The 24,974-nt window shown below is 38.0% G+C and overlaps 1 protein-coding gene across 5 annotated transcripts; it reads right to left on the bottom strand.

Annotated features, from left to right (window-relative positions):
• Positions 1–567: 567 nt before the first annotated feature.
• On the bottom strand, positions 568–24,122 carry LOC114561173 (voltage-dependent T-type calcium channel subunit alpha-1H-like). 5 transcript variants are annotated; one of them, XM_028586955.1, is made up of 34 exons: positions 23,657–23,774; positions 22,696–22,921; positions 22,265–22,358; positions 21,575–21,711; positions 21,117–21,205; positions 19,313–19,472; positions 16,515–16,839; positions 16,192–16,284; positions 12,879–13,042; positions 12,323–12,377; positions 12,115–12,243; positions 11,747–11,895; positions 11,249–11,434; positions 10,971–11,088; positions 10,719–10,874; positions 10,497–10,610; positions 10,202–10,318; positions 9,870–9,955; positions 9,372–9,495; positions 9,008–9,076; positions 8,430–8,614; positions 8,100–8,226; positions 7,333–7,458; positions 5,490–5,579; positions 5,107–5,290; positions 4,319–4,470; positions 4,002–4,111; positions 3,765–3,898; positions 3,542–3,600; positions 3,183–3,261; positions 2,593–2,714; positions 1,664–1,822; positions 1,236–1,280; positions 699–784 (listed from the first exon to the last, which is right to left on the bottom strand). In XM_028586955.1, exons 1-33 carry the CDS (start codon positions 23,739–23,741, stop codon positions 1,248–1,250), a joined length of 4,236 nt encoding a protein of 1,411 aa, XP_028442756.1. In that variant the 5' UTR covers positions 23,742–23,774; the 3' UTR covers positions 699–784; positions 1,236–1,247. The 5 variants fall into 5 exon arrangements, with proteins under 5 accessions (XP_028442759.1, XP_028442758.1, XP_028442755.1 ...); XM_028586956.1 differs by having other exon boundaries at positions 766–817; XM_028586958.1 differs by lacking the exons at positions 1,236–1,280; positions 23,657–23,774 and adding an exon at positions 23,824–24,122 and having other exon boundaries at positions 568–784.
• Positions 24,123–24,974: the final 852 nt, after the last annotated feature.

Genomic DNA, 24,974 nt, shown 5'->3' with positions numbered 1-24,974 from the left:
CCATTTCAGGATTCATTTTAAAATTCTTTTATTTGTTTTTAAAGCCTTGAATGGCCTTGCCCCACCATACCTCTCTGAGCTGCTGCACCCTTACACTCCTAGCCGATCTCTCAGGTCAGCTGACCAGCTGCTCCTGAGGGTGCCTAAAGCTAGGCTCAAGCTCAGAGGGGATCGAGAGTTTGCCGTTGCCTGCACATTAGACAGGCCTCCGCTCTGTCTAATTTTAAAACTCTTCTTAAAACCCACCTCTTTTCTTTGGCTTTTAACACCAGGTAGAGTGTTGATGTTATGTGCATATTTGCTTATTTTAATTGATGTTTACTTATTTAATTTTACTTAAATTGTTTTTTATTGCATTTATTTTATATTGGGTACCTCTGCTTTTATTGTGTTATGTATTTATTTTGTTTTATCTTTTGTGCAGCACTTTGGAAACCTTGTGTTTGTTAAAATTGTGCTATATAAATAAAGTGGATTGGATCATTCTATTAGGATAAAAACCTCAATCAAATATACAAATATCTGCTATCTTATTTACATATCACAAAAGATCAAAATAAGCAAATCTCTAATCAACTTCTTGTATTAAAATAAAAACAGCCATCAAAAGGAACATGTGGCGTACAAACAAATGAACAAATAAAGACATAACTGCTTGTACCAAAATTCATGTCTGTCTTTGGCGGCACTCTGAGTATCCCTCTGCGTTGCCATGGCTGGATCTGGGCCCGCCACTCTGGCCTGAAGACAGCACGGCCCGCTCAAGCTCCACGTTTTCTTCCTCCTCCAGGGGGAGACAGAAGTTAATAGGTTTGTTCTGAAACATTAAAATATTCTTCTATTCCTTAACTGTATTTCAATCTCAAAGTAAGAAATCAAAGTTGGTTTATTATTATCATTATCAATCTTGTCTTGTTACTGTTTTTTGAAGTTTAGGATTTAGCCATTTTGTGTTTGTACAGGGTGTGTTTTTACGGTGGAGCTGAGGTTTGACTCTCGATAATCCACTGAATGCACTCAACACAACAGTCTTTGTGGGGGATTATGTTTTCGGTGGATTCATCAAACTAACAACAACAAAATTGTTCCCACTGTTTAATTTTTTTACCCTGAAACTGACTGACTGATCCTGATGCAAATGTGTCCTCAATGCTGTCTGTATGATATGTTACAGTAAGAAAATACTCTTTTATTTAATTTGGTACTTATTATAGAAAAAAATAGAATGTGCTTACTTGTTTTTGAGTTCATAAACTGGTGTTGATTTCAAGAGGACATTCCTTGAAAGAAAAGCTAAATTTAGGCCCACATAAATATGAATTCATTTTTCATTTATTATTGAAAACTTTACTCTTCATATATGCTGAATATATACATGCATGACTATACATTTTAAATGTTTTCATGTTCAGTTGACCTTCTGTGCACCACTATTAATTTGGAATTAATTGTATGTATGATTATAGTAAAATAAAGACAATGCCTATACTTCCCTATAATTAGTCCCAGATTACATAAGGAAAGAAGGAAACTTCATATGAAATCGTTGAGAAAATGTAAGGGAAATTACAGACCTGTAAAACAAAGCTATACAGCTGTTGTTATTAACTGATGGCTATATGTTTGTGTGCTTTCTTGGTCTGTGCATTTGTAGGAACTTTACCTCGTGGCTGTCATCCAGAGCTTGCATGATCGCTGCCACCACCAGGTTTACCAGCACAAACTGGGCCGTAACCACAAAACTGGAGAAGAAGATTGGAGAGACCCAGGACAAGTAGCTCAAACAGCCATCATCGTCGGGACGGCATTCCCTTAATGTGTCCTTGAGAAGCACAGAGCAAGATTCAGAAATGAAAAAAAGAGGCACAAAGACTGAGGCAACATTACAAAATCTTTGACCGGTTGGGATACAACATTATTGCAACACTTTATTTAATGGGTCTGTAATTTACTAATAATTTCCCAATAATTCCCTGCTGTGACTAAAACACTCCCTATGTTACACTAAAGCAATTAACTGAAATAAATCAGTGTACCAATTGAACACCGTCTCCTTCTTTCCTATAATTTGAACCAAACTTAGAAAAGATTCCTCCCAGGACACTTCCCAGAAAATGAATGGAAACATATTAGAATATCCTAGATCCATAAAATAAACACAAAGTGTTTTTAAAGGAGAAATAGGGACTTGGACTTCAAACCTCATGATGTAAATAAAAACTCCAACTAGTAGAACACTTTTAAACAACCAGCACATTGTCCATCACATCCCACTTTAGAGTGATCCCTCTCTCATTGGCTGGAAGGTCACATTCAGAATACCTGGACAGTGTAGCCAGACACCCATGATGAAGGTGTTTGCAGTTCCAAATGAATGCATCAGTATTAAACTGAACAAATAATATATTTGAATTGATTAAATATGGCATTTTGTTGGCAAGTTGCCATGGTATCAGCGGGATACCAGCCCTCAAATTCAATGCTTGCAATTGTCGGTTATTGATTATCTCCTATAAAAGTGCTTTCTCAGTGGTTAGGGTATAATACATGTACAGAGCTTGTGTGTATCTGCACGTATGAGTGTGTGCCTACTGCCATAATCACGCTCCAGTTGTCTCCGGTGCACACTTCATAGAGCGTGAGCAGGGCCAACCCAAAGTGTCTGAAGTTGGCGTATCGATGTAAACCCAGGCAAATGTTATCGTCGGTGCATTCTGATTGACACAGAGGCAAACAACACAGACATACAGAAGTGATTTTTATGCACCGCGGACATATTGTTTAATTTAAAATAAAATCCTTTAGATGTGTGTTTGAGTCAACAACTAAGAAGCTAGCACATACAGTTTATTTATCCCCCAAAATTACATAATTATATATGTTCTTTAACATATTAATAGTGTGACATGAGAGTAGGCCGATAGTATTTATGATTAATGTCATAGTCCACTGTAAGGTTAAGCTGAAATGACATTAGCTAAATGATGCTCTGGGTTGGCTGTGGTATTGACTATGCTATTTCCAGAGGAAGACTACTCCTTGATGTTTAGTTTAAGCTTTCTTGCTTTCCTTGGCAACAATATGGATACTGAGCAAACATGGGATCATCCCTGGGACCATTATCCTTTGCAGTAAGCCTAATTGTATATGTATGTGTATGTTATGCTAGTTGTGTGACTGACCTAGCCTGCCAAAGAGCTCCACTCCCAGGGCAGCGTAAATGAAGAAGAAGAATGCAAAGAGTAGACAAATATTTCCAACCTGAAATCAAAATGCCTGTTAGATTCTCCACACAGCAAACTTTGTGTACCTCAACTTGATGGAACTACAAGCCTTTTTTTGAGACAGGCTATCATTACAGACATGCCTTGATTTCTAATTACCAGTGTTTTTAAAGCACATGTCATCTTTTTAGCATTCAAATATTCATCGACTCAAGCACAAATGCAGTAGGTGCATGCTCATCCATCTGCAAACAAAATCATTCATAGTCACTTTATATTTATAATGAATCGGACAAAAAAACACCAAAGTGTTTTACCTGTGACAGCGTCTTCATAATGGTTTTCAGCAGAACTCGTATCTTTTTGGCCTTCAGCACTGAAGTGAGACACAGGAGTTGTGTGAATAACTTTGTATATGAACATACACAACACACACACACACACACACACACACACACACACTTAATAAGACATTTGACACCTAAAGATACCTTTACAGCTGAAAAGATTTCCCTTTGTCGAGTGTGTGTATGTGTATACCTTGTGCTAGTCTGAGTACTCTACAGACTCTAAGGATGCTGGGATTAATGGGAATTGAGTGTGCCATATCCATCTCGTGTAAAACAATACTGATTATGGAAATCAAGACGACAGCGACGTCCAGCAGATTCCATCTAAGCGCATACAGACAAAGTCATGCAACACTTTAGGCACTAGCAATACTAACATTCAAAAGCAAATTAGGAAATTAAATTCTCACTTATTCTAGTGCGTTACCTGCTTTGTATGAACCTCAGTATGCCAAACGCCACAAGCTTTAGCAGGACTTCGATGATCAGGATGACGGTGAACACATAGTAGGAATAGTCTGTAATCTTCCCTACATACTAAACACACACACACACACACACACACACACACACACACAGGTTTATTTCTATCCCTTCACACAGTCAATGCAAATTTGTTTTTGGTATCAGTTATAAGATGTACACAGTGATTGTGTGTGTGTGTTTGTGTGTGTGTGTGTGTGTGTGTGTGTGTGTGTGTGTGTGTGTGTGTGTGTGTGTGTGTGTGTGTGTGTGTGCACTTACCAAAGGTTGATCATAATGTTGGAAAGACATCATCAAGACACTGAGGAAAATGATGGCAGCCATGAAGAGGTCCAGGAATTTACTGGTACAAAAAGTGTGGATAGACCGACGAATAGGGGAGTAATATGTGTAATATGGAATCTGCTCAGGCTCTGAAACATGCATGTCAAAGCGCACATGCACGCACGCACACACACACACACACACACACACAGATGCAGATAAACACAGACAGAGAAAGGGAGAGAAATTTGTAACAAACACTCAAACCATTTAGAGCTGAAATAATCAATATTTTTATATCAATAATATGATCAAATCGTGGCCGGGTTATAGCTCAGTTGATAGAGCGGGCGCATACATATAGAGGTTTACTCCTCGATGCAGCGGCCACGAATTCGATTTGATAAAAAAATTAAAAAAAATATGATCAAATGTGTGTATGTTAAAGGAGTTGCTTGTTGTGATGCACCCACAGAGAATTATCACACGATTCTGCAGTTCCCCTAAAGTCTAAGCAGCATTTTAACATCTTTCAGCTAATTTACTTTGTTTTGATTCATTCTCACGGCTCTCATCAACATTATTTCCAGCTGCAGCTCTCAGCTGTTTTTAACAATACAGCTCTGATGACTGTACACGACCTGTCCCAATATATGCATCAAACCTTCGTGATCAGCCACTGTTTGCGTGACCTAACCAGGCTTTCAGTTTCATTTTTTACAGTAGACTCTGAAATGTGATGCTTGGAAAAATAGATCACTAACAAGCTACTCCATTCTCCTTACCTATGCACTGGCCCTGTGATACTACAGCCTCTTGTGGTAACGCGTTATCTACTTTTTTTTGATCCTGCTGACACTGGTGGAAGGTCTCCACCATTACACCAATAAACATGTCAAGGAGAAAGAAGCTCATAACCATGAAGGTGATGAAAAAAACAAGTATCCATTCATTGTAGTTCGTTATAGGCTGAGAGGAGAAGAAAAGAAAAGAAAAGAGATATCAGATTTTATTTTCTTGTGCATAAGAAATGAAAAATAAAGAACAAATCAATTACGCTGCCATCTTAATAGGGCAGAACAACCCCTGCCTTTAATATCTCTCTCTTCCCTTCCAATGTACATACCAGTGTAAAAGTATAAATCAGGCATATTGCCAGCAAAAATACCTGTTCGTCTACTCCCACAGCATCCAGCCCATCATACATAATGTTCACCCAGCCATCCTTAGAGTACATTACAAACAAGGACATCAGAGCCTGAATGGGAAACAGAAATAACTGTTAAGTCAACACACATGATTATCCAGGTCCTAATATAATTAGCTCTTAAGTTTAGTTACAGAATACCATTGTTTGGAATAACTGAAAAAATAACGGTGTTACCTAACGCCGTTCTTTTAAACGGCGTTAGGTAATTTTTTCAGTAACCGGGTAATCTAACTAATTACTTTTCCCGTCATTACAACGCCGTTAACGTTACTGGACGTTAAATGCGGTGCGTTACTATGCATTGATTGAATAAACTGTGTAATCCGAACGCATCCCTTGCTAACAGCTACTGAGGAGGTGGGTTAATAACGAGGTAAGCGTTTATGATTGGCTAAGGCAGAGTTGTGTTTCATGGTAGCCAATCAGAGCTAGTGTTTTTACACACATGCCAGCACACGCGCCACACACACAACAGCTAAACAGATTAGGCAGAGATAGCGAGTCAGGAGCAATCCGATGAAAAGTTGACATTTTCAAGGTGGAGATATGCACTACTTCAAATTAATTGTGGTCAAAGGCAAGAACGTGCATGTGTACATTATGTTCAGGAGCGAAGACTTTGTCGACATCCGTTATAAGCAACTCTAATTTAATGAAGCATCTCACAACGACACACGCATCTACAAAGCTAGTGGCCGAAACCAGCGATACCTCCACCACAGATGATAGCTCGCCATCTGCTAGCAAAGAAGGACTCGGAGCAAAGTCCTCCAAGCAGCAAAACCTAGATCTTTCTGCCTCACAACAAAAACCTATGACACAGGCTGAAGTCAACCGTATGACAGGCAGGTGTTAAAAGTGTATGTGTCATATAAGTTTATATGGTGTAACTGTTTACTTTTCTTACAAAGATAATACTTGAAGTGCAGGATAAATCTCTTGATGTCTGTCGACGTGCAATAAATATCGAAAGTTATGTACGTTAAACACCTGTCTGTTCTACTCATTTCAACTGACTTGTGAAAACTGCTAAAAAAAATCCAAATTCTTTGACATATAGCAACTTTTTTTTTTAAAAAGTAACGCAAATAGTTACTTTCCCTGGTAACGAGTTACTTTTATTATAGAGTAATTCAGTTACTAACTCAGTTACTTTTTTGAACAAGTAGTGAGTAACTATAACTAATTACTTTTTTAAAGTAACGTTCCCAACACTGCAGAATACACATTCATTACAGTTAGTCGAAAATGGTTAATATGGTAAATATGTAATGAACCACATTGGGTGACGATTAAATTACATTTGTAAGAGGTGTGTACCAAGAAGGCAAGAACCAAGGAACCTGGGAAAATTAAGCCAAATTTGACTGCAATCTGATAAGATATTATGCTAACTAACAAACATACAGAGTCAAACACATCGGCTAGTGCAATGTTAGCAAACAATTCTCTCTTTGTAATAATCTGTGGTTGTCAGTAGCAGATGCATATTTAGTCTCAAGCAGTGATTCAATCCCCAAAACAATTATCACATCTGCAAAAACCTGCTTCTGGATGAAAAACCTTTTGAGGGCGATACCATATGTAAACTGTTTTAAATGTACAATGTCTCCATAAACATTCAGTCAAAAAAATTTCCTTTTGTTTTAAATTGAAAATATGGCAATAGCATGATGAATCTATTTAATTCCTAGTTTCTACCTAGTTAATTTGTTTTTGGAGATGCTGGCATGAATGCTAATCTTTTCCTATCCACCCTATATCCCTCTCCCTGTCTCATCCTCTGTGCGTTAGACCATACCTGAGGCAGGCTGTCAAAGTTGTACACCTTTTGTACCCAGCGATAGTTGGCCGACAGACATTCCGTCTTGTTGGTGATGTTTCTTGTGTCGTGACCCAGACAGTAGAAGAACTTCCCTTTAAACAACTACAGTGTATGCGTAAGAAAAAGACAGAGACAGTGTCTGTTGTGTTATTTTAGCAACTGCATCAAAGCTGTCACTATCAATGCCAAGAATAACAAGAGTGAATTCCTAACAGGTGTTTACTATGGCTGTGTCTCAAACCGCCTACTTGTACACTTAAAGCACTTAGTTTTAAGTATATAGTGTAGATAACGCAAAAAGTCAGTGCACTGAAAGTGCCCGGATGACCCCCTAAAAACGGTCAAAAAGTTCAGTGTGGAACGATGGACACTACGCGCACTAAATGAGCGCCATCTTGACTACGCAGCGGAAAGGGGAGGGACCAGGGACGTCGACTGGCAGCTGATTGGACGAACGTGTCACATGGGTCTGGCTTCAGTGGTCAGTGCACATTAGCAGTATTCTGACAGAAGTGTGCGGTTTGAGACACAGCCTATGAGTGCTGGCCAGGGGTCATGTTGTTCATTTCCACAGCTTGATTGTCAGTCAGGGTATAAGAAAGCTGTGTGTGTGTGTGTGTGTGTGTGTGTGTGTGTGTGTGTGTGTGTGTGTGTGTGTGTGTGTGTGTGTGTGTGTGTGTGTGCGTGAGCGTGTGTGTACACACGTGCATCCGTGGGTACGTGAGTGTGCATCCTTACAGTACCTGCACCCCAAGAATGCCATAGAAAAAGAGGAAGGCGCAGCAAATAAGAACGATGTTCCCGATGGGTTTAACCGAGGCGAGCAGGGCTTTCACAGCCAGCTTCAGTTTCGGGGCTCGCTTGATCACCCTGGAACACACAAACATAAACAAACAGATGTTTGTTACTACCAGCACATGTATGTACATTGTATACAAACACAAACTGACCCAAATATGAAATAAGATGGGATGCTGACACAAAAACAGTACATGTACATAAGCACTGGTATCAACCCACACAAACAGAAAACAATCATTGGTACTGTATACACACACAAATTAATGATGTACCTCAGCGGGCGCATTGTGCGTAGCAGGCGCAAAACCTTGAGAATGCCCAGCATATTTGTTTCACTTGTAATGGCCAGAGAGACTAAGATGTCGACTAAGGACAGAATCACCAAAAAACCATCCACAGCATTCCAGGCAGACCGGCAGTAGCTCTCCTTCCCAAACAGCAAACCAAGAGCTATAACCTGGTGTAACAACACATCAACTCCAACATATTACTTAATATACAGTATTATAGATACTTTAAAATTCTTAATTTAAAAATCCGTCGTACAAAATTGATTTTAAGGTACAAAATTGATTTTAAGGTACAAAATGATTGGTCCAAAATGACAACAAAGAACTGTCAAAATGGTTTCAGGCTGTACAACAGTCAGTTAAATAAATGTGAGCTCTTCTCTTATACATGTCTTTATTTTTCGTATCTGATCTCAACCCAGCAGGGGTTGGAAAGTTTATTCAACAGCTTAGAAGCCATGAAGTAATTGTATTCATAAGAACAAAATAAAACATTGTAGTTAATAATAAACACCATTTCAGAGAAGACCTCTACGGTTACAAAAAAATCTGATGTTTACCTTAAAGAGCATCTCTACAAAGAAGACAGCAGAGAATACGTAACCGGACATATCCAGGATCCAACGCTCCTAAAGGGAAGAGTGAGATTCCTTTTTAACGTGCCTGTTTGTATCACAAATAATCAAACTCATTACATATTATTTTTTCATGAAATGCAAAACATCGAAAGTTTGTGTTTCTAAGTCTGCAGTGACTGTATTTGCCATCTCTCATCACATATTACATGTAGTATGGTTATACTGTGCGTGTGCATGTGTCAATATTTATCGTACAGTGCTTGTGTGTGTCCGATAGGATAGGGTTGTGTATTAAGGGTTTACTGTATATCCCTCTCCAGAGGAACAGTAATTGTAGGTGTCTCACCGTGCTTTCAGGGTTTATTTCAGGCCTCTCCATAGCGATGGTGGCACAGCTGAGGAGAATGAAGACCAGAACCATATGGTCGAACATCTTGTGAGAGATCAGGTGTTGACAACAGATGCGGAACCTGAACACAAACAAACACAAATACTTAAAATAGCTACAGTCAGTTAAACATCAGAGGAAAACCAAGGGAATAAAAGAGAAAGTGAAATGTCCCTGTAATAATCCTTCAGTCATCTTTTGGCATACTGTATGCAAAATATGTATCAAAGAAACATTTTTGAGTGTTTTATATCAAAATCTCTCTCTTTCCCTTCCTGTAAAAAAGTAAAATATTTTGATGACTCATCTTGAACTCGTTGGCATAGTAGGCAAATGTATCCAATCAGATGCGATATGTCATGTTATATGGTTTCTGCAAGTTACATGTAAATGTAATTCTTTTTCATACCACATAGAATACGATTTGTGTGTGTGTGTGTGGGGGGGGGTGCTTACTTGTTCTGTGGAGAAAACACATAGAATGACCACTCTTCATGTTCTTTGCACCAGCTGACCATTTTCCGGATCAAGTTCAAACATCTCTGCATGGGTGAAGAGTTACACATCAGCCGCCTCTCTTTATCCAAAGCATGAAGAAAATACTTAAAAGAACCACCAGCAGCACTACAGAGGGGTGGTATACCAGCAAAATGCTGCTCAGAATATAGGCAAAGAGACCAAAGTGGCTTTGATCATGTCACTTTCTGCTGCATTATTGTGTGTAAAACCTTGTAAACTCTCTCACGTCCCAAACCAGACTTCTTAAAGTATCACTATTAGGAACTTACATTGTCCCCATTGGTATCTGTAGGTGCAGAGTCTTCCCCCGGGGCTGCGTTAATCACATTGAATCTGCTGGGCCAACAAGCAGAGAGAGAGAGGCCTTGGTTGGGTCCTGAGGGGCCCTGTGACAACATGAAATACAGCAAAGGTGTGTGTGGAACAGTGGGTATGTTTGAGCAAGTACAGCACCTCAAGTGTCCAAACTGTAACTATTAGTAAACAAGTCGCTCACCACCAGGTACTATCTCAGAGACCTCTCAATAGATTCTGAAACCACAGTTTGCACTCTTAGGAACTTACATTTCTGTTATTGTTATCTGTCTGTGCAGTGTTTTCAGGCATCAAGATTTCCGGAGTGGAACTGGTAGACTCACAGGAAGGGAGAGAAGAGTCTTGATCTATACTTGAGATATGCTGCAACAACAGAAAATTGAGTTTAACATAGGTGTAAGTGTTTGAGTAAAAGCAACATTTGGTGTAAAACAGCTAGCTCTCTGAGAAAACTAATACAGAGGTCCTTACCCTAGCCTGGAAGCTCTGAACCACTATGCCCACAAGTATATTGAGAAGAACATGTTTTCCCAATATAATGACCACAACAAAGTAGATACAGGCCCATTGGGAGGAATTTGCCATGGCGTTGTACATCACCAGATTCCAGTCCTCCTGAGTCAGAATCTGGATTGAGAGATTTAATAAAAGAGAATAGCACAGACAGAGATGGAAGCACAAACTGCATGATGATAGAATGGAATAATAAAGTCAAAAACTAACCTGGAACACAGTGACCATGGCCCAGAGCAGGGTGTCAAAGTTTCTTCGCTCAATGATGACATCTCCGTGCTGCGTCTCGTAGTAAAATTTACCACCAAACAGGTGTATACCCACTATACTGCAGAGTACCAAGAACATGCATGCACAATCATTGAGATGCATCTTGTGGGTGATCATCATCATAATAGTAATAGAATAGCATCATTTGGAATTTGCTGTGACATTACTGATGTCTACAGACAGACACATGGGGAGGAAGGATTTGTGTGTGTACATGCCTGAAAATAAAGATAACAAACAGTAGTAGCATGCAGAGTGTGGCGGCCTCTGTCATGGTCCTCTTCAGCACGAGCAGTTGTCTCTTCAGGTAAGGGAGGAAGTGAAGCAGCCTTACAAAACGCAGCAGACGAAATGCACGCAGAACTGACAACCGGCCGTCTGCTTTAGATATTAGCTCCCACAAACTGAAAACCACAAACAACCATGTCTTTAATATAGTGTATGTTGAGGTCATAGGTTATATTGTGTTCACTATATTACTTAATCTAGTCTGAAACTAACACAAGTTACTAGTATCACAATACTGAGTCAGTGTTGTCCACCTCAAGTATAATAGAAACAATGAATTTTGCTTGATACCTGAACAGTTTTTTGTGTGTCATGGTTCCAATGAGAGTCAAACCCCAAACAAGGAAATTGGGATATAATGTGAATTTTAATAATGACATGTATTACAGGACAAAGCAATAAAGTCAAACTGCATGGGATCATATTACCTGATGATAGCAATGAGAAAGTCAAAGATGTTGTTCCAGTCCCTAAAGTATGTCCACGTGAGAGCCAGCAGCTTTATGACCAACTCCACAACAAATATAATGGTGAAGACAATGTTACTGATCTGTAACACATCTGTCAACACATTAGGCTGTAGGAAGAGAGGATGGAAATAAATAAAGCGAGGAAGGGGCATAGATGGAGAGAAGGAGCAAGAGAAAGTGAAAATGCAAAGGAAGGAAGGAAAGAAAAGTAAAGTAGTTAGTATTCTAGTATTCCCTTTGGGGTTCTTAATGTTGGAAGATTAGGACGGAATTTAAAAAGCCTCTTTCTTAATCCCCAGCACATACATAAACACTTTGCTCCTCACCTGGTCATAATGCTCTATGGCCATGGTGACAATACTGAGGAAAACAGCAAACTTGACCAATCGGTCGAAGAGTTTACTGTTGACAATCCTCTGAAGTGTTTTCATGAATGGGCTCCAGACCTGAAACATCTGTCACAGAAAGGTAGTCAGTTAACATAGGCAACAATGCTGCTGCTGGCGGTTCTGCAGAGTTGTTGACTAGTCTCACCAATGAGTCATCAATCCTTCTGCTGCCGCCATGAGGGCGCACCCTGTTATGCTGTCTATCAGTAAAAGGACATGAATAACAGTCAATTGTCAGGTTAAATGAAGACATGTTTGTTCTGGTTTGCTTTTGAATCTGCATCTTTTAGGAATGGGCTCTCAACATTGTTGGTGTCCCATTGTGAGAAACACAAATTAACTAATGCAAACTCAATAGTTCCATGCTCAGAGCATGGAACCCCATAATATCAAAGAAGATTTAATCAGAGAACGTTTAACTTCAAACTCAGGCATTGGTGAAATTAATTTTTTCTACCTGGAGGCTTCCAACTTTTGCCTGAACGAGTACTGCATGTACTACAACATAAGAAAGCATTTATATCTACTTTCATCCTGAGCATGAGGGAATAATGCATCTGACATAATCTTCTACAGTTATACACACATATATTACTTTAAACTACAAATCTGACCACAAACACAACAAAGTGTTTGTAAGTGACTTTAAAACTACTTTAAAAGACTTCCAGGTTGTATATAGATCTTATACAGTGACTGACCTGTATTTACGGTAGATCCCCTGCATCCATCCAGTTAACTTGCCACAGAGCCATGCGATAGCCACAGCACCAACACTCTGCTCTGGTGTGTCTTGTTTCATGCTCTCCGAGAACTGGTTGGCTATGACGACTGCGCACACGTTCATCATGATAAAGGAGCCCATCTGGTGGCAAAGTAACAAGTTGCTATTTAGAGCAAGGGTTCGAAAACTGCTTCGAGGTAATTGCACCAGCGATTTAAGCATTACTGCCCTCAATTAAATGTAGCTACTTAATTTAAGTGTTAACAATGAGTCTGTTTCAGGAGCAACACAGCAAGCTTTTAAACAACAATTATGTCTAAATGACAGCATTACAAGTGGCCCAACTCAAGTTGACAAGTTAAGGGTGGTTATGTTTGTCTTTTATTTATTTTTCTACATCAGAGCATGTGAAACAATGTGTTACATAAACATGTGAGGACTTAACTAAAATCTGCAGTTAACAGATGGCTTTTTCTCCAGTTTATTTTAAGAACTGGAGGGAGTCAGGATTACAGTGAAAATTGGTGTTTCATTGATTGTAGATTCATTGAATGCTACAGGGGTTCGGCGTGGGTTAGTGCGTGTAGCACTGGGACCGATATTGAGGACCAAATCAAAATGTAGTTTCAATGTATTTTGCTGCCTCTGTTGGATTTTTATAGTTGCTACTGAAATTATTAAACCAGAGTTACAGACCATTATGTAGCCCAGATTTACCAGTATGGAAGAATATGGAGCTAAATCAGGGCCAAATGTTTTGTTCATTTGAAAAAAATATATATAGTTGAAAAAATAAAGCTTGAAATTGAAAATTTAAGTTTTGGTCAAAACTTGGAAAAAATAAAACCATGTATTCAAACTTAAAATAAGTGTACCAATTTTTCTTTCAGTTTGAATAAAATATAGATTAAATTCTGGAATTATTTTGAATAAATTATAAATTTTCATTTTTCACTTTAATATTTGTTTTCAGTTCCACATTTCATGTTTTCAGATTCAAAACTTATTTTTTTTACGCCTTCAAATCTTTTTTCGGTTTCAAATCTTTTTTTTTTTTTCAGATCTGTTTTTCACTTTCAGATAATTTTTTTTTGGTTTCAGACTTTTGGCCCTGATTTTGCGTGGGGGGCGTGGCTTCAACTCAGAGGGGCGTGGTATTATGAGTGACAGCCTAACAACGAAGGCAGAAGACTCTGTCATGTTGACTTCAGGAAATGGTGTTACTGTGAGAACTATGACTGAATGCTTTCTATCCACTATATACATGTGATGTTTACTTAATAAACTGATGCAAGTGACAAAGTTCCATTTAAAATAATTGTATTGGACAACACATGGTACCAATTACACTATAAGAGCAATAAACTGATTGTGCAGTTCGGCAGGAACAATGACTTCTCCCACTTCCATGTATGACATTGAATGTAGCACCACAGTATTCACTCGGAAGTCAGCATAGCGTCCGCTCCGCCAAGGCAACCTGCTGGCGCAGCCCACAGGTAAGACATGTGAAAGATATTAGCCTTTTTGAATAGATACTTTGGGACATTATCCCCGCAGTGGCATTTTTTTTGTCATTAACACATAAAGGGAAAATAGGTGGACAGCTGGAAATGAAGCATCGCTAGCACAAAAGTTAGCATTAACTAACGTTAGCTTCACACTAGCTGGTGTTTTTACACCAATTTTAGTGTCCAGCTCAAGTTTTTTGACTTTAACGTGTAGTGGTCTTTGTTAACCTCCGTTTGTCAGAATGACCATAACTCGACAGTGGCTACCTGCAGCCGTACAGCCTTATAAATGTAAAACATTATAGATAACTAACATTGCTAGTGTTACCTTTTCATGGTTAGTTTAAACAACATAACTTGTCCTGGTCCGCTTTGTTAATCAATCAATCAATCAAAGCTTTTATTACGGACACACACGGTCCAGAAAACAGACAGTAAGACATACAAATACAAAAAGACAAGTTAGTGTATTCTGATACTTAAGTTAGGCTGTGGTAGAAGCCTTCAAAGTTTGCCCACTTGGCATATTTTGTAAGGCATAACTGTCATGCTGTTACATGTAACGTTATAGTGTAAAACGTAATTTATCAGGCCAGAGCATTAATGTAAAGTCATATTTGTCTACTCTATAAAAGGAGACCTTCTTCACTGCAGCCAGTGTCAAGTTATGGTCATTCTGACAAACCGAGGTTAACAAAGACCAATACACGTTAAAGTAAAAAAACTTGAGCTGGACACTGAAATTAGTGTAAAAACACCAGCTAGTGTGAAGCTAACGTTAGTTAATGCTAACTTTAGGGCTAGCGATGCTTGATTGCCAGCTTTGTCCAGCTGTCCACCTATTTTCCCTTTTATGTGTTAATCACAAAAAAAAAAATGCCACTGAGGGATAACGTCGCAAAGTATCTATTCAAAAATGCTAATATCTTTCACATGTCCTACCTGTGGGCTGGTGCCAGTGAATACTGTGGTGCTATAAGTCATACATGGAAGTGGGAGAAGTCATTGTTCCTGCTGAACTGCACAATCTGGCACAGTTTATTGCTCTTATAATGTAATTGGTACCATTTGTTGTCCAAAACATTTTTTAAATGGAACTTTGTCACTGGCATCAGTTTAAGTAAAAATCACATGTATATAGTGGATAGAAAGCATTCAGTCATAGTTCTCACAGTAACACCATTTCCTGAAGTCAACATGACAGAGGAGTCTTCTGCCTTCTTTGATAGGCTGTCACTCATAATGCCACGCCCCTCTGAGTTGAAGCCACGCCCCCACGCCAAATCAGGGCCAAAAGTCTCAAACCGAAAAAAAATATCTGAAAGTGAAAAACAGATCTGAAACCGAAAAAAAAAAAAAAGATTTGAAGCCGTAAAAAAAAAGATTTGAAGCCGTAAAAAAAATAACTTTTGAATCTGAAAACATGAAATGTGGAACTGAAAACAAATATAAAAGTGAAAAATGAAAATTTATAATTTATTCAAAATAATTCCAGAATTGAATCTATATTTTATTCAAACTGAAAGAAAAATTGGTACACTTATTTTTAGTTCAAATACATGGTTTTATTTTTTCCAAGTTTTGACCAAAACTTAAATTTTCAATTTCAAGCTTTATTTTTTCAACTATATATATTTTTTTCGAATGAACAAAACATTTGGCCCCGATTTAGCTCCATAGAAGAATACCAAAACATAATTTTTAAGTTGTTTTTTCAGACATAGGAGCACGGTCAAATACTATGGTTGTTAATTAAAACAAAGACAAATGGCTACTCACAACAGTGACGGGTACAAAAAATAAAACACTCCACCAAGAATAAACATCCATAATAAAAAACATGATCTCCGCCCATCCTTCCAGTGTGACAACCTGGAGGTAGACAGAGAGTGATAAAAAATTAAATATTATTATGTGGCAACATTTTAATAAGCTCCTAGTTAAAAACATGGTGAACAGTGGAACAGTAACTTCAGAACAAAATACAAAACTGTTAAGAGTAATAATGGGTTTTCCAGCCAGAGGAAACTAGACTCACCTATGACTTTATTATTATTATGATAGATATGTTTCTGAACATGTACAGTAAAAGCCCTTGTTACCTGGAATATGGTTATCCAGGCGTAGCCAATGTTATCAAAGCTGATAGTTCCCATGTAAGGGTTGTGGTCCCCGGGCCGACAGACATTGTAGTACATGTTCCAGTTGACACAGGCGTTAGCACTGGCGCCGGCCACCGTAGAGACAAGCCCATCTACAGCTGAAGCATATTGGTGAGCAGCCAATGAGCAGTTTTTCCCATTGTTTCTGTAAGGTGGCACATCATGGCAGTGTTGCATCCCAAGCTTGTCACCAGGCGAACAGAGAAATGGGTATTTTTCACCATACTTGCCCATGTAATATGGATTTAAGGACACGTTGTACTTTCTGGATAGAAAAAATAACAACAGTTTATACACGCTAGAATTAATACACTCGACATCATGACATAGCTGTTAGATTTCACATGGCCGTTTTTTTGTGCTATGAGTTGAAAAACAGAAAATGTACATAAAGTGGGTCATGTTATATTTGATACATATATATGCCAGTGACGGAGTACTTGAGTCCTAGACTCGGACTCGAGTTCGACTCAAGTCGCTATTCTCTGGACGTGTGACTCAACTTGAACTCCAGCACTAATGACATGGACTTGGACTCAAGGATTTTATGTAATCGGACTCAAATTCATGAAATAGGACTCGGAAGTTGGATGACGTTTCTGACTACTTTTATGTTTAAATTATGTGTAACAGGTAATGGTGACTCGTCTCGGTCTTGGACAACACTGGGGACTTGAGACTTGACTCAGACTCGACAGTTGGTGAATCAACTACGACACTGATATATGCATATACATATACAGTACAGGCCAAAGGTTTGGACACACTTTCTCATTCAATGCGTTTCCTTTTTATTTTCATGACTATTTACATTGTAGATTCTCACTAAAGGCATCACAACTATGAATGAACACATATGGAATTATGTACTTAACAAAAAAGTGTGAAATAACTGAAAACATGTCTTATATTTTAGATTCTTTAAAGTAGCCACCCTTTGTTTTTTTATTATTAAGGGAAAAAATTCCACTAATTAACCCTGACAAAGCACACCTGTGAAGTGAAAAACCATTTCAAGTGACTACCTCATGAAGCTCATTGAGAGAACACCAAGGGTTTACAGCGCTATCAAAAAAAGCAAAGGGTGGCTACTTTGAAGAATCTAAAATATAAGACATGTTTTCAGTTATTTCACACTTTTTTGTTAAGTACATAATTCCATATGTGTTCATTCATAGTTTTGATGCTTTCAGTAAGAATCTACAATGTAAATAGTCATGAAAATAAAGAAACACATTGAATGAGAAGGTGTGTCCAAACTTTTGGCCTGTACTGTATATGATTACATATACAACAGAGTAAATAATTGAGAAATGTGAAGACATACCAAAACCTAGGGCTGGGCTATATGGTTGAAAACTGTATCACGATATAAGTTTTTTATATCGGTCGATATCGATAATTATTGATATTTTTTATGACCTATTTAAAATAAGGACCAGGAGAAAATATATTAAATTTAAACATTTTTATTTAAAACTTAACCCTGCTCTGATTATAATCCCCTCAATTATAAAAGCAGAAATGTCAACACAACCATGGAAAACATAATTAAAATGTAAACAGGTCTAAAATCACAATGAACACTTAACAATTATTTCTTAACATTAAGGTGCAAAATTAACGAATAAGTAAGAAATGCTTAATAAAGTGTCATAAAATAGTGCAAAGTCATAGCTAAATATAAGAAACCTGAGAAGGAACTATTTTCTGCAGGTTTAGTGCTCGGTTGGTAACCTGGCTTCTGGACAGTGCCCAGCACGTCTGCCTTCGTTATTTCTTTTTAGCGTTTAGTAAGGCGCTGATGCAGAGTACCTCTCCATGGCGCTCTGCTGCTTGTGCCGTGTTGCAGCTGCAGATGTTGTTGGACGTTGATGGCGAATACGGCTGTGCTCGAAAGTGTGAGCGCGGCTAAAGTGGTAAAACAAGTTTATGGTATTACCAGTGTTGGTCTGACGACATTGGTCTGACTACGGTCATCCTTATAAAATCCCCAAAACTGCCATACTGACTTTTCCTGTTTTATCAACAATTTCCTCGCTCGCTCCGGCACTCACTTTCCACTCCACGCCGGTTCCGTCGCAACCAAACATGATACTGTTACATGATTGGCTGTTAGTGTCACTCCCCACGTTGCTAGGTTGCCAGAGAGTGAAGGCCTTTGTTCATGCAACCAAACTTGATTCACAACCTCTGGTTTCTTCTGATGTAGAAAAACAAGTTATCGAACGTTTTATCGACCGCATTTTCTATTGATATTGATTATGTGTCTATCGCGATACATATCGTTATCGTTTTATCACCCAGCCCTACCAAAACCTGATATCCAAAAAACCGGATATAGGATTTGTAGTCAAATGTATTATGAACTAACAATAATTGTTATTTGATGTGAGTTAGTGCCTTGCTAAGCCTTTTTATACATTAAAAAAGGAAACACATTCTTATCAATATCATGATATTTTTTTAACTCTATTTCTACATTTACTATATATATATATATATATATATATATTGTCTGTTGGTCAGCCAAGCTCTCTGAAAAATTCACCTCTGGTCCTGGGATATTAGCATGGGCATTTGTTTTTACAATTTCTTGACAATTGATAGACCAAATTATAATCAATAAATCAAGAAAATAATTGACAGATTATTTGACAATTGGTTATTGTTAGTGTAGCTCAGAGAGAAGAGAAAAAATACAAATACTGCAAAAGCAGAACAAGCATTTTCCTTACGTGAGAATGTCCTCTCCCAGGAAGCAGCGGTTGCGCAGCTGCCCCGCCCACAACTGGACTCCCACAACGGCAAAGATTTGGATGACGAAGATGTAGAGGACCATAACATTTGCAAGCATGGGCATGGTGCCTAAGAGTACTGTCACCACGTCGAGCATACCTACACAGATGTACACAAAAAGATGCCATCAGAAGTTATTTTGACTAAAACTTTGTAACAAACACACAAGCATGCACGCGCACACACACACACACACACACACACACACACACACACACACACACACACACACACACACACACGACTTGTTCACTTGTTTAAAGTAAACATACATGACAAATAGTTGACCATCTTTCAAACTCTGTTGACATGGTAAACTTGGATCATACATGTACACTTACATATACATACTGGTAGCCAGCATAACGTACAGATTAATAATACTTTTATCCTCTGGGACTTGAACTTACATCTTATGTGGCTACTTGTGTCTGTCTGTTCAACATCAATCTATCTTTAGCCTTCTCATTGAAATATATGCTTATTAGCGGTTGGATACGGGCCGGGTTCGGACAGATATTTAGAAATGATGTTCGGTTTTGGGTCTGGCTCGGTCACATCAGCGAGATAAATTATTCATTGAGTTGGCCCAGCAGCTTATTAACGTTGGGGCTACATATGGTTCAGTGGCAGCGCAGGACATACTGCCTAACCCCACCCACCACTGCGTCAAAACGGTGCCGTGAGCTGGCAACAGAGAAACACACAAAGCTGGTTGAGCAGTGTTAGGTTGTAAAAAGTTAAAACCATGCTTATGTTTTATGTTTTAAATAATAAATTGTATGCTGCAGTCAGGTTATGAAAATAGGAATGGAATCTAGAATGACTAGCCTACTAAGGTAAAAACAGCTGGCTATTTCTCTCCCCCTCTCTTCCTGTTTCTTGCAGATAGATTAGGTTAAAACCAACTATTAACATATAAAGAGAAACGTCTCTTTGAGTCTCGAACCTTCTGGTGCCAAGTCTGGGTTAGAACAAAGGAAATGCAAACTCTGTAAACTTGAGTATAATCAGCACTACCAAGATAAATGACCTTGTCTGTGACCTGGAGTTAATCTAATCAGAGGTGTGTCCTTAACCTGAGAGACATCTGACCAATAGGGGAAGATTTCATTTGAGAAACCACCCAGATGTAGGGGAATAAATGTATAATCCGGGGAATGTCTCAGGACTGTTTTTATGTGACTCCAAAAGGAGAAGCATGGATTCAGTCCGCTGTCAGCTGCAGTTTTTTCATGTTTTATGTTTAATTGTGTTTTGACTGTCATTTTCATGTTGTTTTATTAAACTTTTTAGTTAACTTTCAATTCGACCTCAGCCTCTTCTCCTTCCTCCAGAAATCAAAACGAACACATCTAATGCTTATAGGATTATGTTGTTGTATTGGATTGCATTATGCATCAGGATGGATTACTTAATAGTAATACCAAACTACACTCTCTGAAATGACCAAAGAGTTGAATCCATACTTTTATGACATGGTCTCAATTAAAGCTGAATGTGACAAGCTTAATGAAGCTAATAGTTGTTACAGGGCTTTTGTATTTAATTGCATTAGATAGTAGAGGTATTACTATCTTTTGGTATTCAAAGGAAAAAAGCTTGAAAGCTTTCACTCATATAATTATCAATATTAAAATGACTATATTGCACTTACTATTGCACTTACTGTAGGTAGTATGTTTGGAAACATTGAAAAATAAGTTTTGAGGACCAATGCAAAATGTTGAAATGTCGACTCACTTGGTACTCTGCTGATGAGTCGCAACGGCCCGAACACTTGACAGAATTTCAAGTGGATGCCAAAGGCTAGAAAAATATAATCCAACATCCTGAAGGGAAAGTTGCAGACAGAAACAGGGAGAGCAGTTTTATTTTGTGTTCTTTCATTTACAAAAATCTAAATGTACAGCATTATAATGCTAAATATGAAATTTGTTCATAAACAAGCCATGAGAGGCTTTTCTTTTTTTTATGGAATTCCTTCTCTAAAATATAAGCAAAAGTTAGGCCAGTCTGACCAAACGTTTTTTGTTTTTTTTTAAACTAAGAGCCCAGCTGTATTTGTGAGTGAATGATTATGTATGTTGTCTTTAAACACAGGAGAAACTGAGAAATTAAATATGATGTTTCCCTAAGGTGACTGCTGTTGTATATCAGCAGATGGAAGAAAAAACAGAAAGGCATTGTGGAATACTAACTCTCCACAGTTGATGATGAAGTCCAGCCTGTACCAGTTGTTGCTAAAGTAACTCCCTTTATAGCCAAAGACTCCCAGGCCCGCCATCTTGATGAGCATTTCGACAATAAAGTAGACAAAGACAGAGGCATCCACTATCTGGCCATACACAATAAAAGAAAAACATATAGTTAAACAGAGCAGAAACAACAACGCTAATATACAAAAGTACTATTGTGTTTACTCATCAATACAGATGGACATTTTCAATTGATTGTATATAAAAGAGTTATTTTATATACAATAGGTTATCATTCGCCTTTTATGTTATGTAATTTAGGTGGTCTCAAATGTGGTGTGATATGGCCACTTTCTCTGTCCAACATTTGGCCCAGTCAACCTGTTTCAAGAGCAGAAAAGTGTTAATGTTGTCTGTGACTCAACCAGGCCAGAACTGAAGGACTGGAGTGAAACTTATTGAACTTGAACCTTAGTCTTTCTGTTACAAATATAATCTGTTTAAAAATTAGACAACCATTTTCCACACACAAATATACCATGTATTCAATGACAGATTCACAGCACAGATATCTAGCCACACTGCAATAATATAAATTGAGGTCATCAGTATTAAACAATGTTGTTTGTATGTTTTCATGGAGAGTAAGGATTTGCAAGGATTTGGAAAATCCACATCAAGGTTCACACTAACCTCTTGAACGGTGTTCTTCGGGGCACTGGGCTTGTAATAGGACAAACTCACACAGCTGAACACTATCATCGGTACAGACACATAATTCAACCATGTGGATGAAGAGGTTAAGGTCAAAACACATAGGATGATATTATATTTATTCATTCATTCATATTATTCATCAACAGAATATAGATGATTATATACTATAAGCACAGGGACACAATAACTAATAATGACCAAATCAATTTATACAATCTTTTAATGTTTTAATATGCCACAGCTAGACAGGTGAGTGTGGTCTCTAGATAGACTCAGAAATATATTGGTATGATATCTACTCAAGTTCGTATTGTTATTATTATTATTATTATTATTATTATTATTATTACACATATTTGGTCTTTGGTATCAGACAAAGCTAAACTTCAAGCAATAGGAAAGGATATGGGCTATAGGCCACTTGCAGACACCAGTTACGGAGTCTTGTGGTCTGTTTTAAGCAGTGGAAAACTACAGGAGCCAGGGCTGGGTAGGGCAGCTGCTCTTCCTGCGTGGAGACACAGTGTGGGTTGGGAACTCCTTGTTCTGGTAAAGTGATTGCCACCTCCTGCCGCCGCTGCTCCTCCTTCTGTCCCTCAAAGTCAGTCATGATGAAGTTCAAGCACAGATACACTATATATATAGGGAGGTCAAACAGAGGAAGTGGGTAAACAGAGGGAAAACAGGCAGGTGACTATCAAAAAGAAGAAGGGGACATTATTGTTTCTAAAATATATGTTGCTGTTTTGTTTCTAAAATGCAATTTGGCAGTGATGGGGGCACTACAAACACATTTCCATACACCATCATATCAACTAATGTAGGCTAAAAGCCTCAACACAAAAGACACTTATCTGTATGGTTAGACACCAGGATATGTGAGAAATACATTTATTTATTTGATTTAAATATGCATTTATTTAGGACAAAGTAACGTCAGCTAACGTTACTGTAATGCTAGTTTTAAGTCCTGGCTAACCAAAACGTGTAACGTTAAGGTAATTATACGACTTTGCTAGCTAACGTTAATTAACTTTACTGTAACGCACATAGTTTTTCGGCTGCTAGCTAGCCCATATTGTTAGCCTAACAGACGAGTCATGTCTTCCGGTTGATACTAAAAAAAATAAAATAAATGAAAACTGAAACTCGGCTTAAATATTTATCCTTTGAACGTTTGTTCATGTTGCTTTCACCGGTGAGTTAGCTAGCTAACTAGATAGTCAAGTTGAAATAACGTTAGCTAGCTAGCATTAACGTTTGCTAGCTTTAAGCGTTAGCTAGCAGTTTAAACAGCTGCATTGCGCGTCGGACTAGCTACTGTAACGTTATAACGTTACAATAAAGAAAACTTGTACAGTCCATTACCTAATACAAGGCCATCCTTGCCCGTTTTCCATAGTAAAATTAGATATATTTCAGTAAAGTTAATTGGTGCAGTAAAACTTAACATCAACGTTCACGCGTCTAACGTTAGCTATACAGATCGTCCGATTGTGTGACCCAATTAGGAACTTTGTGGCAAAAGCACTTACCAGAGAAACAAGCATAACTTGGCTGCGGTTAAACTGTTAAACACCTCTAATATGTCTTATCACGTTTGAGTTTACCTGGTTAACTTTGACAGCTAGCTAGGTAGCTAGCTAATGTCGTGGGAAGCTCCACTGTTGTTTCTGTTCGGATACATATTTAACCGTTTGAGCTTCACATTCTGACTGGAACATATGTGGGAACTTAAACGATATTACGTTATACTGCAAAGGTTATAGTAAATAAAAATTTTTGTCAAACACTGAATTTTGTTTTCATCTCTACATATGTTTGCTTTTGGTGTGATTTCATTATTTTAAAAGGTGAAAAGTGTTGTGAGTGCAATGTTGATGAACGTTATACCATTTTGTTTTGATACGTAAAAGAGTTGGTTAGTCGTTGCCAAGGTAACAGTAGACTGTATCATTTTTTTTTTAAATAAATCCTTAAATTGATTATTTTACATGATAGACCTTTTAATGACATTGTTCAACTTCTACCATTCAGGAATGACAATAAAATTAGCAACATTGTAGTTTTGTGTCGTAAAGTTAAGTAGCCTATACTAACACAGGATACAGCTAGTGTTGTCCCTCATGCACTTTTTCACTTCCGAATCATCATCAATTTGCACAATGGTGACCTACAACTGCAATGTATGCATCTATCAAGGTGAAGTGTTACATTGTGGGATTAATAGCAATCGGTAGTGTAGGCTATCTGATATAGACCCACCATTTTTTGTGGCATTTTGACAAATGTTTAGGGTACTCTCTAGTATAATATCTTACACTTTCAGACACAAATAAAGACACAAATGACATTAGGATAGACAGAAATAGATCAAAAATACATTTCCAGGTTCTTAGTTTGTGTCCTTTTGGTTCTGTTCTCTCTATAAGTCAGTGAAAACATGTTAAAAAAAATGTCTTTTATGTAAAATTCCTCCAGATTTAACAGCCAATTTAGATTTTCCTTTTTACTGTCAATCTAGTGTTCCATATCCAGTCCAGTAGGGGGAGATTATGCACCTCCAAGCTGGCTCTCCAACCGCCAGGAGTTAGTGGCTGTGGTGGCCTGCAAGAAGGTGTGGTTCTTCATTAATATAATGATATATATATATATATATATATATATATATATATATATATATATT

This window comes from Perca flavescens, chromosome 9, assembly GCF_004354835.1.
Source record: "Perca flavescens isolate YP-PL-M2 chromosome 9, PFLA_1.0, whole genome shotgun sequence".
Classification (NCBI taxonomy): Eukaryota; Metazoa; Chordata; class Actinopteri; order Perciformes; family Percidae; genus Perca; species Perca flavescens.
This window is presented reverse-complemented; position numbering and strand designations above follow the sequence as displayed.